Below are 14,468 nucleotides of genomic sequence, written 5' to 3'. Positions count from 1 at the left end.
AAGAGGGTTTAGATTCTGCTTCGTGGTGTTATTCTATGGTAAATCATCATAGGATAAAGGGTTAAAACCACATGCGCTATAGAAAGAGACTGAGACCGAGACCTAGACTGAGACTGAGAACAAGACCGAGACCAGATCTGAGTCCGAGTCCAAGTTCGAGGGTGAAAGCCCAAAACATTCATCTCCTAAACCCTAGGGGGTTTGGTGAGCTCCAAAAGTATAGTAGAGGGAGGACTCCAATGGAGCTAGTTTAGCTAGGAAAGGCTAATATGACCAAGGAAGGTTATACTCACATGTTGGGTGATGATATAACTATTAAGGAGTCCAAGGCTAAAGTGAATATAGACAGACAAATGAGGTAGCTTGGTGAAGTGTTCAAGAGCTAGCTCTAACTCCCCTAGGAGATCGAATGGTCAATGCTCCCAATCTAAATATGGGTGGCATTACCTACTTGGATATGTAGCATGGCTGTAGCGCACGTGGTTTTGCCTTTATCCTATGGTGACTTACCATACGATAACACCACGAAGCGGAACCTAAACCCTCTTTGTGCCACGTGACAAATGCCATGTGTCACAGTACACGTGGCATGTCCAAAGGAACGTGGTGTGGAACCTGAGGTTCAGGTCCGCTTCGTGGTGTTATCCTATGGTAAATCACCATATGATAAAGGGTCAAAACCATGTGCACTACAATGGCTCAACAAAACCTCGTTTTAGTCCCATAACTAAGGCACCCAAAGGCAAAAGGTGGGGAGAGTACCCACAAAGCTCACGTACGGTGTTCCAAAATGTTGTTCCAAAGTCCTAGATTATGGAAAGGAAGAGGAGTAGTCCTCTAATGTAATGACCAAGGATACAGTTACATGGTAAGGAAGTCCCAAAGGACAATGGGATTTAGTGGTTAGGCCTTTGAGCCTTGACCTCGTGGCAGTGTTGGTGAACATAGCCATGGATAGGACTTTGTGGGAACTAAAGTAGGGACATTGGGGAAGGGTGTTCCTCATGTCTTCTAACATCCTAAGGATGCTAAAATGTGGTCATAAGATGACCACTCATGGACAGATGGACTAGTCTTTGAGAGATGGGACTATGCTGCAAGTGATCTTGGACCACCGGTGTGACAAAGATTAGTGGATATAGCCTTAGCGTAATAAGCTAATATGTTTATAATACCTTTAAGTGTTGGTCATGAGATTGGACATGTGGAGCACTTGGACCAAGTGCAAAGGCTGAGAGGCATAGATGTCATTCTCGAGGCTAGCATATCCCCAAATCGGGAATAAAACTTATGAAGCTCATAAGTGAGACTCTTCTATATGGTTAAAGGTGTGATTAAGTGACTAAAGTAAATAGAAAATTTAATCACTTATAACTTGGTATCAAAATTGTTCCTTAGTCTGACTTTTATTTGTGGCTAAGTATATCACCACTTGTATTGGCATCGAAAGGTCCAAAGATTGGGCCTATCCTTGAGGAGTAGCATCGGGAGGACAATGCTCTCCACTCTAGTTCATGTATGAACTTATACACAATATGGTGGATAGAAAAGGGCTAGTAAGGGAATGACTTTGGGATCTTGGAAATAGTATAAGGTTTTTCTTAAAAAGTTGAGGATGTGATCTAGATGAGTATTTGACTTAGCAAATTGGCTAATGTAGTAGTGGTAACCTTCACTAGTTGTAATGTATAATTGATATATGGCACTAATCAGACATACTCAAGCTCTTTTGCATCAATATACTTCCAAGACCAATATCAAAAACATCCACACGCAAAACAAAAGGTCAAATGTAGTTAGGATATGCCAAAATTGAAGAAGTCATTAATAGCTCTTTAAGATATATAAACACTGGCTCATAGTCCACAAACCAGATGAAATACAACATTGATAATTTCAGCAACACTTGCAATAGTGTAGTGCAATCAGAAGATGATCAACAAAATGACCAAGATACTACATTTTGCCTAGGAAGGCTACACATCATTCACACACTTCAGAGTAGAGAATTTTAGAATAGCCACAAGTTTGTCAAAATTAACTTGCAAACCCTTACAAAAAATACGGTACCCAAGATAAATTGTGTCTTTGGACCCAAACATACACTTCAACTGCTTCAACTTTAAACTAACTTGTTATAGCCGATCCAACACATTATAAACATCATGGATATGTTCCTCTTGCATCCCCTCAAAACATTATCGATGAAGTCAATAGTTACTTCTAGCATATCACAAAGAACTTTGTCTATCATCCCTTAAAAAATTGCTAGAGCATTAACTAACTAAACAGTATCACTAAAAATTTGTACAAATCAAATAGTATATGAAAAATAGTCTTAAGAATATCTTTCTCGACACTTGCTAGCACCCAAAAGCAAGATTTAACTTGGTAAACTAATAGCTTCTCTTTAGATAATTCAAAAGATCAGCAGTGTGAAGAAGAGGGTATACTCCTAAGACCATCACTTCATTTAATAGACAATAGTCGATATAGAAACAAATACTTTCATCAGGTTTCATTACAAGATAATATTCAAATACCCAAGGACTCTACAACTTTCAAATAACACCCTTTTCTAACATTTCTTTGATGTTTGTATGTAAAATTTTGATCTCTTTTGGCAACCAACGACAACAGGAATCTTGATTAGATGAGCATCCTTAGTTAGAATAAAATGACGTATTGCAATCTTGGCCCCAAACAATAGGCCAAATTCAAAGAGATTAATATACTCCTTCATGAGCTAGTCAACCGCTACAATACAAAGATTGTCAAAGGGATCGAAAGAGGGAATAGAGGAACAAGATGGAAATATAAAAGGAAGTAATAGGAGATAAAAGTGATGGATGTAAAGGTAAAAGCAGAAGGATGGAGAGGAACAAAAGTAAGAGGAATTGAAAAAATATAAGTATAAGACAAGAGGGAGAAGCTTCAAAGTCACATTTGGCATGATTGCACTGCAACTAATCCATACTAAAGATGAGGTCAAAAGCTTGACTCGACATCACTTGCAATAACTACAACTCAAGCTCAAAATTGCCTATACACACAACTAAGTATACCTCATCCTATGCACATGTGTGTGTACAGCTATTACCATATAGAATGAAATCTGGCTCTACCACACAATATAAATGTAAATAGCAACGTATGGCAATAAGTCGAGCAATAGAAAATAAACTCAAACCTATATCAACCAACACAGAGAAAATAATAGGAGACCTTTTGTTATAAGAATGAGCTTGGAAAGTAAACACTAAATTAACTAATGCCGAGTAAACCCCTTGATGATACTCTCGAAAAGGAGATGGAAGGGTTACCTCAATATCTAAACCTTCTACTATAGTAGCACTAACAAGACATTGTTAATGCTAAGGTCTCTACCAAAGAAATGGAGGTTGTCAATCCAAAAAATGCCGATAACACCGATAAGTGTGACTAATTTCATCACATGCCTAACAATGGACATCATGGCCACAAGTATGTCTTTTCCCTTGTTCTTAAACTCAGACAACAGTAACATCAACTTCTATTGGAACAGAACTATCTCCCATAAGAAGTGGAGTTGAAAGACGTGTGGCAAAAAGTGGAAGAAGTGACACCTCATAACGTTATACCAAGTGAAGAGCATTGTCAATGGTGGCTGGAGCAAATGCATGCATAAATCCTACAAGATCTTGATGAAGTGCTGACCACAACATTCCTAAATTGATCTACTTTAACATATTGGGCTCCGGACAAAGCAAGAGGCTTCATAAACAAATGCCAATTATATCATAGACTCAAATGGCTCTTAACAAAGATGATATAATTGTTGGAAAGCATCATCATAATCGTTAACATATCCAAATGCGTGTTTGAAGACGTTCAAGGGAATGCTCCAATCCTTATAAATGACTACACTCAAACCATTGTACCATTGCAATGCTATCCCTTAGAGACACATAGGAAATTCATACAAACACCAAACATCATCCCAAGAATTATATGTGGCAATCACCGTGAAGTGATTGAACTAATGGTACACATCAACCCTAGGATTCTTGTGGAAGGACTCTAGCTAAACTTAAGGATTGACAACAAGAGTAAAAAGAATTGTACCACGTGTTATGAATACCACCATCAACTAAGTTTAATTGTTCAATTGCAGCCATATAGCATTGAGCAATTGCACCAATTGCTACTCAAAAGTCAAAGGAGGAAGAGGCTGCTACTTTACCATAAAAATGAACAAAAAAGAAAAAAGCAAAAGAGAAAAAATTGAAAAAATTATAAGAAAAGGGAAATTTAAACAATATAAAAGCTAGATTTAAAGTAAAATTTCAAATCCAAACACTCATCAAGGACAATCAATGTTGCCTCTCATCTCCACTAATGTAAATGCATGGAATATGGAAATGAAATATAGAAATGTCTATATCAATTAGCCCAAAAACCCTAATTTATATATAGGAGTAAATGGTCTGAATTAAAATTAATTCAACGGCTACCAAAATCCCATTATACTAATATTAGTATATAGTATTGTAACCATACACTTGGAGTATAAAACTATAATTTAAATTTATAAAACATTTTATAATATAACTTTTTAAAAAGTAGTATTTGGAATATTTTTAATCAATTGTTTTAGCTCCCCAATTATAGTACTTATAGATGCAAGTGCTTACATCTCTAACCTAGGCTTTAGTAGCTAAAAATATTGCAATTACTCTGATTCTTTCCTCAAAAGTTATAAAGATTGAGGATAGTATAATAAACATCAAATGCCAGTCTAGATATAATTGTTAATCTTCTCATCACAATCACATCGCTCAATCTTTATTTAAGGAAAGAGAGTGGTAAATATGGTTTATATTAGTGATATATTAGAATATTAATGTTAAACTTTTATTAGAAAAAGTTAAAGAATTGAATTAAAGAATATCCTAGAAGATATTCTAAATATTTTTTTATACCTTTATAGATTTTCTAAAACAAACCAGAACTATTTCTTAACTAAATTAATGTTATAATTTGTTTTATAGTATATTCATACGTTTAATACTCCTAGTCGGAAGGATAGTGGTCATTCACATGTAAGATGGCAATGGAGGCATAGCTCTATGGTAGAGCATTTGGGTCGCTAGTTGACTCCGGCTGTCTCCTCACATTATCCTAGACGTGATCGTTTCCTAAAGACTGACAGAAACGCTACGATGTTTTCCTCATGGAACAACGCGGATCGACATTTGAGTTGGGAGAAAATTTACCACTTTGGAAAAGGAGGTACTCAACATTCGTTTCGTGCTTGCTAGCTACTCACTCGGTTGATGAAAATCGCTAGCTACGCTTCCGTTTGCTGGTGATTGGCACCAGGACCATTCTCTTCCGCGGCACTCTCCATGAGCTCGTCGAATTTGTCCGACTTCTTGAGCACAATCTCGATCTGGAGCACACGATTTGGTTTTCCCAATTGAGAAGAGAAGTGGACGCAAGCTACCTTTGCTTTCTGGACTGGGCGCCCCCGAAGCTCGTCCTGGATTTCAATCGTCGAGGTGTAGATCTCTACAGAGAAAAAGGCCGCAATGAAAGGAGAAATCTTTTATCAAAGTCTCTTACTCTTCTCGAGCGCCAGACCGTTGTTCTTGAGTATTTCCACCACTGTGACGACGGTCGCGATCGCTGTTCACATCTCCAAATCCATAAGAAACCGGCAAATCGATTGCAACGAAAGTTTTACCCATTCCCAGCCCTGAGAGCTCCACTTCCCCGTATTGCTGCATGAATCGCTGCCGAGCGCCCCAGGAAAACATAGAATCAGCGAAAAAGGAGAGAAACCCCGACCCGCGGACGCACCTTGGAGAGATTGACATAGAAGAACAGCGGCTTCTTCGTGTTGGAGACCTGGATTCTATTCTTTCTCCCTCCACCAGCGCCAGTGCTAGCGCCGCCAGCGCCTCCTCCAGCGCCGCCAGAATCCGCCTCCGCCATCGCCGTCGCGCTCTCGTGAAATTTCGTGCCTTCTCCCCCAAAACCCTAAACCCAGGGTTAGGGCAAAAGCGCGCTAAAGCCCACTGCCACGTGTCGCTCCTGACACGTGCCATTAAGCCCCGTGGTCCACCTCATCCGCCAGCCTGGCACTCTGTCCGTACCACGACCAGCGCGTACGGACGCTCTCAATAGTTCCCCGTCGAGGGTTTTGGGGAATCACGAGGAGTGTGATGCGCGCGGGTGAGCTCCTCCTAGGGCTGGGGAATTCCATGGAGCAGCGGCGGCGAGCGAGCTTAGGTCGATTGGAGCGGCCAATGGAGGTATAGATTGCCGCGTGAATCAATCCCTAGGAATCGATCGCGTTGCCCGGCCAGGTCGGTGTGAGAATCCGGCCAGGAAGGGCAAATGGAGGGGCTTGGCGATGGCTATGAGGCATTCGTGGAGAGGCTCCAGTCGGATTTCGCCACCAGCGCTAGGAAGAGCGGCAGCAATGGCGATACCCGGGGAGGAGGGCCGGGATTTGGATTGAAAATGGAGCCGGCTACCTCGCCGACGAGCTCCGACGCGTCCAGCTCGCGGCCGGCGCGATCTCTCTCGGTGGATCTGTCCATGCAGGACGTGAGCTCCACTCCACAATACTCGCCGCCATCGTCTTCCCGGGACACCAACGCTAACAACAACGCTACCAACAATTCCACCAACAGTGGCGAGCCCGTGAGGAGATTTGGACACCACCGGCGAGCACAGTCCGAGATAGCGTTCCGGCTACCCGAGGCTCTCTCCGACTTCCACACCAACAATGGAGTTAACAACAGTGGTGGTGGCGGTGGTGGTGGAGGTGGTGGCGCCGCCAGCAATCTCGCCGAGATGCCGGCTCTCTCCGACGACGTTGGCGAGGACCTCCTCTCGATCTACATCGATATGGAGAAGATGAGCTCGCCTTACGGTGCCTCCAACAAGCATGACTCTGGCGGCGTCGCGGCACTGGGCAGCCAGCAGCCAGGCCACCACCACCACGCGCGGAGCTTGTCCATGGATGGAGCGTTGCAAGGATTCAATGCCGACGCGGTGAGGCGGCCCCGGCACCAGCACAGTAACTCCATGGATGGATCCTCGAGTCTAAAGCACGATCTGGATGTGGAGAGCGCCGAGGCGAAGCGAGCTGCCGCGGCTGCCAAGCTCGCGGAGCTGGCTTTGGTCGATCCAAAGCGTGCCAAAAGGTCAGCCTTTGCTGGTTTAGTTTTCTCGTTCGAAGCTTTGGGAGCTGATAAGTTGCTGTCGCTGTGGATCAGGATTCTTGCCAATCGACAGTCCGCTGCTCGCTCCAAGGAACGCAAGATGCGATACATCTCCGAGCTGGAGAGAAAAGTCCAGACCCTCCAGACCGAAGCTACGACTTTGTCCGCGCAGCTGACAATGCTACAGGTTTGTCACCTCACCTGTATCCATTCCTGATCTTTGGCATTTCTAGAGGGACACCGCGGGACTCACGACCGAAAACAACGAGCTCAAGTTGCGATTGCAAGCAATGGAGCAGCAAGCCCAGCTTCGTGATGGTAGGCTTTTTACTTTACTCTCGCTTTGGCGCTGATGTTTTTTGTCTCTCTCTCTCACATGGAACTTTTATTTTTTTGTTCTTTTGCTAAAGCTTTAAACGACGCATTGAAAGACGAGGTCCAGAGATTGAAGATCGCAACCGGTCAGATCTCGGGAGAAAACGGCCAACACCAGCTCATGAATCATCAACAGCAGCAGTACTTTCATCATCAGCTCTCGCCACAACAATTGCAGCAGCTCCAGCAATTGAAAAACTCGCCACAGCAGCAGCAGCAGCAGCAGCAACAGCAAACGGATTTCTTCCAATGCAGGTAGAAAAAAGGAAGAAAAAAAAAACGAGAGAGTGGCAAGAGGAAAGTTTTCACGGTTTCTCCTGCTTGTTCCTCCCAGATGAAGACGAAGACAATCTAGAATAAGAATGCGTTGGCAACGGGATGAGGCACAACAGAACAAGCCCGGTCGGTGTAATTTTAATTTTTTTTTCCTTTGGATCTAAATTCAAGTTCATGTTTGTGGTCCTCTTTTCTCTGATATTTTTTGTTCTTGACGAGAGTAAACGATTCTCCCGCAAGAACATTCTTTGCTGAAAAGTCAACACGAGAGTCAACCTCGCGATTATCCATCTTCGCATGGTATGTTTTTTAAATTCTGTTTTGTTCCGCGAATGATTCACATTGCTGTCTTGCAGTCGCCCGCAGTCGCCCGCAGTCACAAAAGTTTCGTGAAGAAGAACACGCTTTTGTCAGTTCATACCTTGTGGATCGCTTGAAAGTTCTTCCAGAAACGAGGTTTTTCTTTGCTTCTTTTGCTAGATCTTTGTTTTTTAAAAAAGCTCGTGACTTTAATCTCGCTAAGGTTTCGCTGTCGGGAGCAGTGGCAGCGGTAGGTGGAAATAGTTTGGACTTGAGTCTTTGGTTCTTCCTCTCGATCAAATCTTGATCCGTGAGCTGAAAGCTTTCTCACTCTTCTTTTTTTCTCTTCTTGGAAGCGAAGTGGTACCTAGGCATTGATAAGTTTCTTCTCGTTCTCTGTTCTAGCTTCAAACTTCCATCTCCTTGGATAGATTTCTTTCTCCGATCGAGAGAAGCAGCAAGAGGGCAGTGAAAAGAGTGTAAAGGGTCTTCTGGGTCGCCATTCTTTTTCCGGAGCCAAACTCCGGAATCTCTCATCGATGCAAGCAAGAAAGCCAAGAAAACCGAAGCTCTGAACTATGGCAGTCGTCTCCTTTCCATCGTCTCCTCTCTCGGGATCTTCATTCAAAGCGCTCCTCAAGTCGCTGAGCAGCCGCGCCTCCTCGGACGCCCCGGATTTGTGGGTGGCGGCCACCATTCTCTTCTCCGCCGCTACTTACTTCTTCGAGTATGGCAGCAACATCGCCACCGCGTGGAAGTACTACATTCTCGAGTACCACAACCAGAGCAGCGATGTGAGGATCCACTCGGAAGGGCCGCGCTCCGAGTTCCCGGGGATCTTCCCGGGCATTGTCGCGATCATGGCCATAGCTCATGTGATCAATGCGCTGGTTTTCTATCTCCATCTCGACAAGAGCAAGGAGGCTGTCAAATGCGCGTATTTGCTGCCAGTGATCTACCTCCGGAAGCTCACGCTGCTCATCTTTAGAACTGGACAACTCCAGGGGTGAGTTCCTTCCTTTCCTTCTTGTTCTTCTTTCTCTTCCTTGAGAACTTCTCCCGGATTGTCTTGGGTGTTCTAGTTTTCTAAGTTCTGTGGACTCCACGAAGGTTTTCGTCTTCGTTTTCTACGTGAGTAGAAGCTTTCTTCTTCGTTTTTCTTTGGCGAATTGCGATTCTTTACTTTGCTTGTTCCAAGTTTTTTCTATGTTTTCTTTCTGAGAGCTGACAAGTTTAATTTTTGTTTGGCTCTAGAGTGAGGGACTTGCGATCCAACGAGATCGATGCCGTGTACAACATCCTCGCGGCAGCGCTAGAAACGGGTCCCCAACTTGTTCTCCAGTTCCACGTCTTTGCGGAGCTCGGCTACCTCTCAGGCCCCGGAGCAAAGCCACCGACCATTCTCGTGCTCTCTCTGGCGGCCTCGTTTCTCTCGGGTGCTTACAACGGTGGCCTGGCTATGGCCACCACCTCGGACAAGGCAACGCTGTTTGGAAGATCGAGCATGGGAATCGCTGGAGGTAAGTTGTCCATTCTACTTTTCTTTTCTTTGTCTTATGGTGTTCTTGTGATCCATCCAGGACTACACATTGTCTCCGCATTGCTCGTGAGAAGCCTGGCGTTCGAGGTCATAACCGAAGAGGGATTCTACCACTCATCGTCACCCTTTCGCTACTACTACTTCTACTTGGTTCTCGTGATAGTCGTACCATCGACCGCGTTTTGGATTCTCTTGAGGTCTCCCACTTCTTCCAGCCAAAGTGGAAGGATAGCCCAGGAAGAAGCCACAGGTCCTCATTGCCAACATCAAGCTCCCGAGACCATCCAAGCAAACTTTGAGCAGCCTTTCTGGAAAACAGCGTTAAAGATCATCTCGTACGCGTACGTGAGTATCACTCTGGGGCCGCTCTATCCTCTCGTGAGCCATGCAAGGCAGATCAACCAGCCAGGCAAACAACTCAGAATTCGACTCGCCAAGGCAAGCGCGGCTCACTTTTCTCTCGACTTGCTCGTCATCGTTTTCGTTTGCGGGGCGCACGGAAGAACCTGGCTCACGCCTTGCTACCTCGAGTGGTCGAGACCTCGGGATAGACGGATCCACAAGAGGATGTTCAAGCAGAGATTTATGAGTTGCTCGTGGTTTAAGGCGCTGCTTGGCTTTAGCTTGCTGTTCTACGTCATCACCATCGCTTCTTTCATTGTTCTCGATGTCTACACCGCGAACAAGCTTGAGAAGAAGTCCTCGTTCGCCGAGGAAGAGGAAAACGAAGATTTAAGTGCCAGAGGCAACAAATCTAGCGCTTCATGCATCGGCTTCGAAGGCTTGTGGTAAGCTTTTTATGGTTTCTTTTCTTATCAGTGCCTGACTTCGATCATTCTTTACAGACTGTGTTAGAAATCTTCAATCAGTCATTGTATTTCGTGAGAAGCCAAGCCAAACTTTTGGCTACGTAAAAGTTATAGTCACACAAGAACACAGCTCGCGGGATCAAGAATCTGCGGGCCAAAGAATCGTTAGAAGAAATTTTTTCTGTGTGAGTTTCCACCCGATGGACACGGGAGGACGCCTGTGTTGGTCAAGTTGCTGCTATCTTCTTCGCTCCTAAGTTATTGGAGGTATGTAAGTGTTCTTCACACTTTTTGTTCTAGCAAGTACTGATCGCGTTGGTCATTGGCAGCGACGAGAAGTTGGATTCCAGCGAGCTCCACAGCGTCAATCCGGCACCGGCACCATCTTCTGGATCCACACCGCCGCCAGGAGTCGCGGTCTCTTGCGCAGCCGGAGGACCGCTCAATCCAAAGTCGTGCTGGAACGGAGTGTAAGACGAAGACGAGGAAGCACCGCCACCTTCTTGATGGTGGTGATTGTTAAACACCTCCTCGCTCGCAACCAGGTACTGGCTTCCTTCGTCCATATCGATCTCACTCTCCTGACCGCCAGCCGGAGAGGTCGATCGATCGTCCAAGCTCGCCGGGTTCGCGGAGGTTCCACCGTTTGTGGAGGTCTTCTCCAGCATTTGCCTGAACATATTCGACTGGAGGAGGAGTCCCAGCGCCGTGGGAGCGTTCTTCTTTTGAGCCTTGCTAGCGTTGTGCTGCGCCACCGCCGCTCTCGAGAGACCCAGAGTAGGAAGCTGGTAAGGCTCGCTCGCCTGCGAAGTAGGCCACACTCTAGTGCTTCCGCCATTGTTTTCCAGCACTGACGAATCCTTGCCGCTTCGATCGACTTGCAGGATCTCGTCCGCAAACTCGGCTCCACTGGCATCGTTTTCCTTGGAGCCAAAGTCGTGGTTTTCGTGGAGATTGGCGGTGGCTCCTCCGGCTGCTTGCTGCTGCTGTGCTCCGGGCCTCAGCCAGCGGATGTATCGGCTGAGATCGAAGTTCGTGACGGCATTGAGGCCTCTATACTCGATCGCGGCCATGTCGTAGGCCGTGGCAGCTTCTTCCTGCGTGCCTTTGGACGAAACAATAGTGTAAGTTCTTCGTTTTGTTCTTGGAAGTGTTGGAAACTTACTGTATGTTCCCAGGTAGAGATACTTGTTGCCAAACACGCGGCCGATCCGAGCCTCCCATCGCCCGTTGTGGTGGTGCCTCGCAACTCCGCGGTACTTTGACACTCCTCGCGAGAATCCACTGCTTTTCCTGGAGAATTACAAAGGCATCGAGTGAGATTCACGACGAGAAGGAGCTCTCGCTCGTTGTTCTTCTTGCCTTCGAAGAGAGGCCAGGTACTCCTCTCTGGAAACGTTTTGCATCTCTTCGATATCTCTGGTATAGTCTGTCACCTGCGAGCAAGGGGGAGCAAATCATCGTCAAGCCAAATGGAATGGCTTGAGCTTTTGAAAATCTCACAGGGAAGTTGATGAGCGTTCCAGGTCCCCAGTATTTGAGAGCTGCCAGATCGTAAGCTCTCGCTGCTGCTTCTTCGTCGTCATAAGCTCCTGGAAGGTTGGAAGGAAACCATTTAGACAAAGATCACGAGCCACAAATGCAACTTACCGAGATAAACTGTCCGAACGAATACAAAGTTTTTGGAAAGAGGAGAAAGATCAGTGTTAAGCAAGAACAAAGATCACAGTGAAGTATACCTTGCTTTCCCTTTTTGTTTTGTGTGTGATTCCAAGTTCCCTTGTCCCACAGATGAGCTTCATAGCGACCAGTCCATCTATGCCTGATAGAAAAGAAGGATGTTTAGATCTTCGCTTTGAGCAATCCATCTTTTTTGTTCTCGCTACCTTGTGACGCCACGGTAGATCGAGCTTCGTTTCCCCGCAGTGCATGGGGGCATTTTACTGATTCTTTCCTTTGCAGTGGAGCCTCGCTTGCGTTTGCCTCCGACAGCAGCGTGATTTTGCTGCTGCTGGGCTTGGATTTGCTGCTGCTGCTGCTGCTGCTGCTGCTGTTGCTGCTGCTGAATTCCTAGTCTATCGGTGAGATTGAGCGCGAGGCCAGCGTCATCTTCTAGCTTTGTAAGATCCGGTTGCAAGTTAAGCCACGCAGAGGTATCCATATTTCTCTACTAATCTTCTCTTTTCTACTCTGTTGGATTGGTTAGAGGCTCGGTGAGGGGGAATTAGCGAGTGGATTCCAGGAGGAGCTGCATCTTCGGAGACCCAATGCGTGGAAATGGCGACCCAGATTCTCAATTTCTGATTTTGGGGAGGAAGCAAGGCGCTAGAACCGATCAACTGGATGCTAAGATCGAGAGGAATGAAAGGAAGAAGAAGAAGAAGTAGAGGAGGGAGGAGAAAAGAGAAGGAGAAGGATGATACAATCTAAGCGAGGAGGACTATATGTAGCCTCGTTCACGCGCGAACGAGGGCGAGGCGCTCTTTTGTCTGGGCGAAGGCAACAGAGCAAACAGGGAGGAAAAAAACACAATTAAAGGGAGGAAGGGAAAGAAAGAACGAAGGAATGAGGGAGTGGCGATGGGCTCACCAATGCCGGCCTAAGAGGACAAGAGGATTCATCATACCCGCCGGGGCCGAGGTCGCGAGAGTTTGTCCACTCCGCGGCGCAAAAAGAATTTCGGGGCAACCTTGCTGGGATCAAAACCATCCAAGCCTCAAAACAAAAGAGCCACGCCTTGCTTGTGCGATTTCCCAGCTGTAGAAGTGGCGAGGAGGGACCCAAAAAGCCACCAAATCCAAAACAAGACGATCGATCGAGGGCGAGAGCTCCGAGGAGAACAAGGAAGAAGGCGATTGATCGATCGATCGAGTGGCTGGAGAGGAAAAAGAGAGCACCCTGGGTAAGAATCTACTATATATCCACCCGGAGCGGGGCGAGATCGACAATGCCGCAAAGCCACGCTGAAGAACAACGTTCGCGACAGGGGGACGAAGCACGGAAGGGCGGTACGGAAGGGGGCACGGGCGTACGGTACGTGGCTAACGGTCATGTCGACGTGGCGGGATCGTACGGCATCGGGTACGGCATGGCCGCTGTTCCTGGTTTGGCTCGCGTTTCGCGAAAGAGACGAAGGCAACAGTGTGAGATTCTCTAGATTCCGTGCTTTCGTTTTAGCCGGGCTCTACAACAACAGGGAGTAAGTTAAAAGCGGGATTGTTTCGTAAGAAATTCGCAGCTCTGTTCACTTTTTTTACGCTCTAGAAGGTTGGGCGATGGAGCTCCAGGTGGTGCGCGCTGCGAGGCCTTTGACGATTTGATTTTCTTGTCATCTTCGCAGAGAGTTTGGCATCAAACCCATCGAAAGTGGCTCCTCTTCGTGCAAAAGTCTGGCCTTTTCGGGGGCAGGAAAAGCGAAGGAAAACGATAGAACTCCAGTGGAGATTCGGGGCATTCCGAGAATTGAACTCGGGACCTCTCGCACCCTAAGCGAGAATCATACCACTAGACCAAATGCCCATCACATTTCTTCACAGTGTCCTCTCCCGTTTGCAATACTTTGACTTACAAATATATTCTAGAAATGTATAGTTATAATACTAATTCCACATATGAAACTTTGACTAGTAGTTGCAAAGAGTAATATATAAACAAGGGAGATGCGTTTGTATTGTAGCATTTCATTGCAATGGCGAACACATCCGCTTGTTTGCGTGCTTGGGCTATAATCTTAGGGTTGTTTTTTCTTGCGATTTTTGCTGCTAGTGCTCGCGTGACAACGGATGATCACTGTGCCAAGGTATTCTCGCTGCCTCCAATCTTTTCCACGGTTCGAAGCATAATTTTCCGGCGAAAACTTCCCCCTTATGCTCTCAAGCCTGAGAAATGCCTTGTACCACCATGCTGAGCTGAGTAAAGCTTGGAAGAATCGCTATAGCACTAGGGTTAAGATCC

At 45.9% G+C, this 14,468-nt stretch overlaps 3 protein-coding genes and 1 non-coding gene across 5 annotated transcripts; 1 reads left to right on the top strand and 3 right to left on the bottom strand.

Annotated features, from left to right (window-relative positions):
- Positions 1–5,213: 5,213 nt before the first annotated feature.
- Positions 5,214–6,011, bottom strand: LOC9651111 (uncharacterized protein At2g34160). The gene is made up of 5 exons (XM_002989340.2): positions 5,842–6,011; positions 5,726–5,774; positions 5,605–5,667; positions 5,486–5,550; positions 5,214–5,431 (listed from the first exon to the last, which is right to left on the bottom strand). Exons 1-5 carry the CDS (start codon positions 5,974–5,976, stop codon positions 5,330–5,332), a joined length of 414 nt encoding a protein of 137 aa, XP_002989386.1. The 5' UTR covers positions 5,977–6,011; the 3' UTR covers positions 5,214–5,329.
- A 155-nt stretch (positions 6,012–6,166) lies between these two features.
- On the top strand, positions 6,167–10,664 carry LOC9651110 (transcription factor RF2b). Of its 2 annotated transcripts, XM_024663135.1 has the most exons (6): positions 6,167–7,196; positions 7,269–7,401; positions 7,448–7,532; positions 7,625–7,844; positions 7,924–8,165; positions 8,222–8,344. In XM_024663135.1, exons 1-5 carry the CDS (start codon positions 6,382–6,384, stop codon positions 7,925–7,927), a joined length of 1,257 nt encoding a protein of 418 aa, XP_024518903.1. In that variant the 5' UTR covers positions 6,167–6,381; the 3' UTR covers positions 7,928–8,165; positions 8,222–8,344. The 2 variants fall into 2 exon arrangements, with proteins under 2 accessions (XP_024518903.1, XP_002989436.2); XM_002989390.2 differs by lacking the exons at positions 6,167–7,196; positions 7,269–7,401; positions 7,448–7,532; positions 7,625–7,844 and adding exons at positions 9,420–9,685; positions 9,746–10,493; positions 10,551–10,664 and having other exon boundaries at positions 7,851–8,165; positions 8,222–9,171.
- Positions 10,560–12,727, bottom strand: LOC9650728 (AP2-like ethylene-responsive transcription factor At2g41710). Its single transcript, XM_024663134.1, has 7 exons — positions 12,401–12,727; positions 12,254–12,336; positions 12,165–12,173; positions 12,018–12,106; positions 11,877–11,950; positions 11,680–11,807; positions 10,560–11,619 (listed from the first exon to the last, which is right to left on the bottom strand). Exons 1-7 carry the CDS (start codon positions 12,673–12,675, stop codon positions 10,811–10,813), a joined length of 1,467 nt encoding a protein of 488 aa, XP_024518902.1. The 5' UTR covers positions 12,676–12,727; the 3' UTR covers positions 10,560–10,810.
- A 1,234-nt stretch (positions 12,728–13,961) lies between these two features.
- Positions 13,962–14,033, bottom strand: TRNAP-AGG. Its single transcript has one exon. It is a non-coding gene; the product is annotated as a tRNA-Pro (tRNA).
- Between the last annotated feature and the right edge of the window lie 435 nt (positions 14,034–14,468).

This window comes from Selaginella moellendorffii, unplaced genomic scaffold (assembly GCF_000143415.4).
Source record: "Selaginella moellendorffii unplaced genomic scaffold, v1.0 SELMOscaffold_97, whole genome shotgun sequence".
Classification (NCBI taxonomy): Eukaryota; Viridiplantae; Streptophyta; class Lycopodiopsida; order Selaginellales; family Selaginellaceae; genus Selaginella; species Selaginella moellendorffii.
This window is presented reverse-complemented; position numbering and strand designations above follow the sequence as displayed.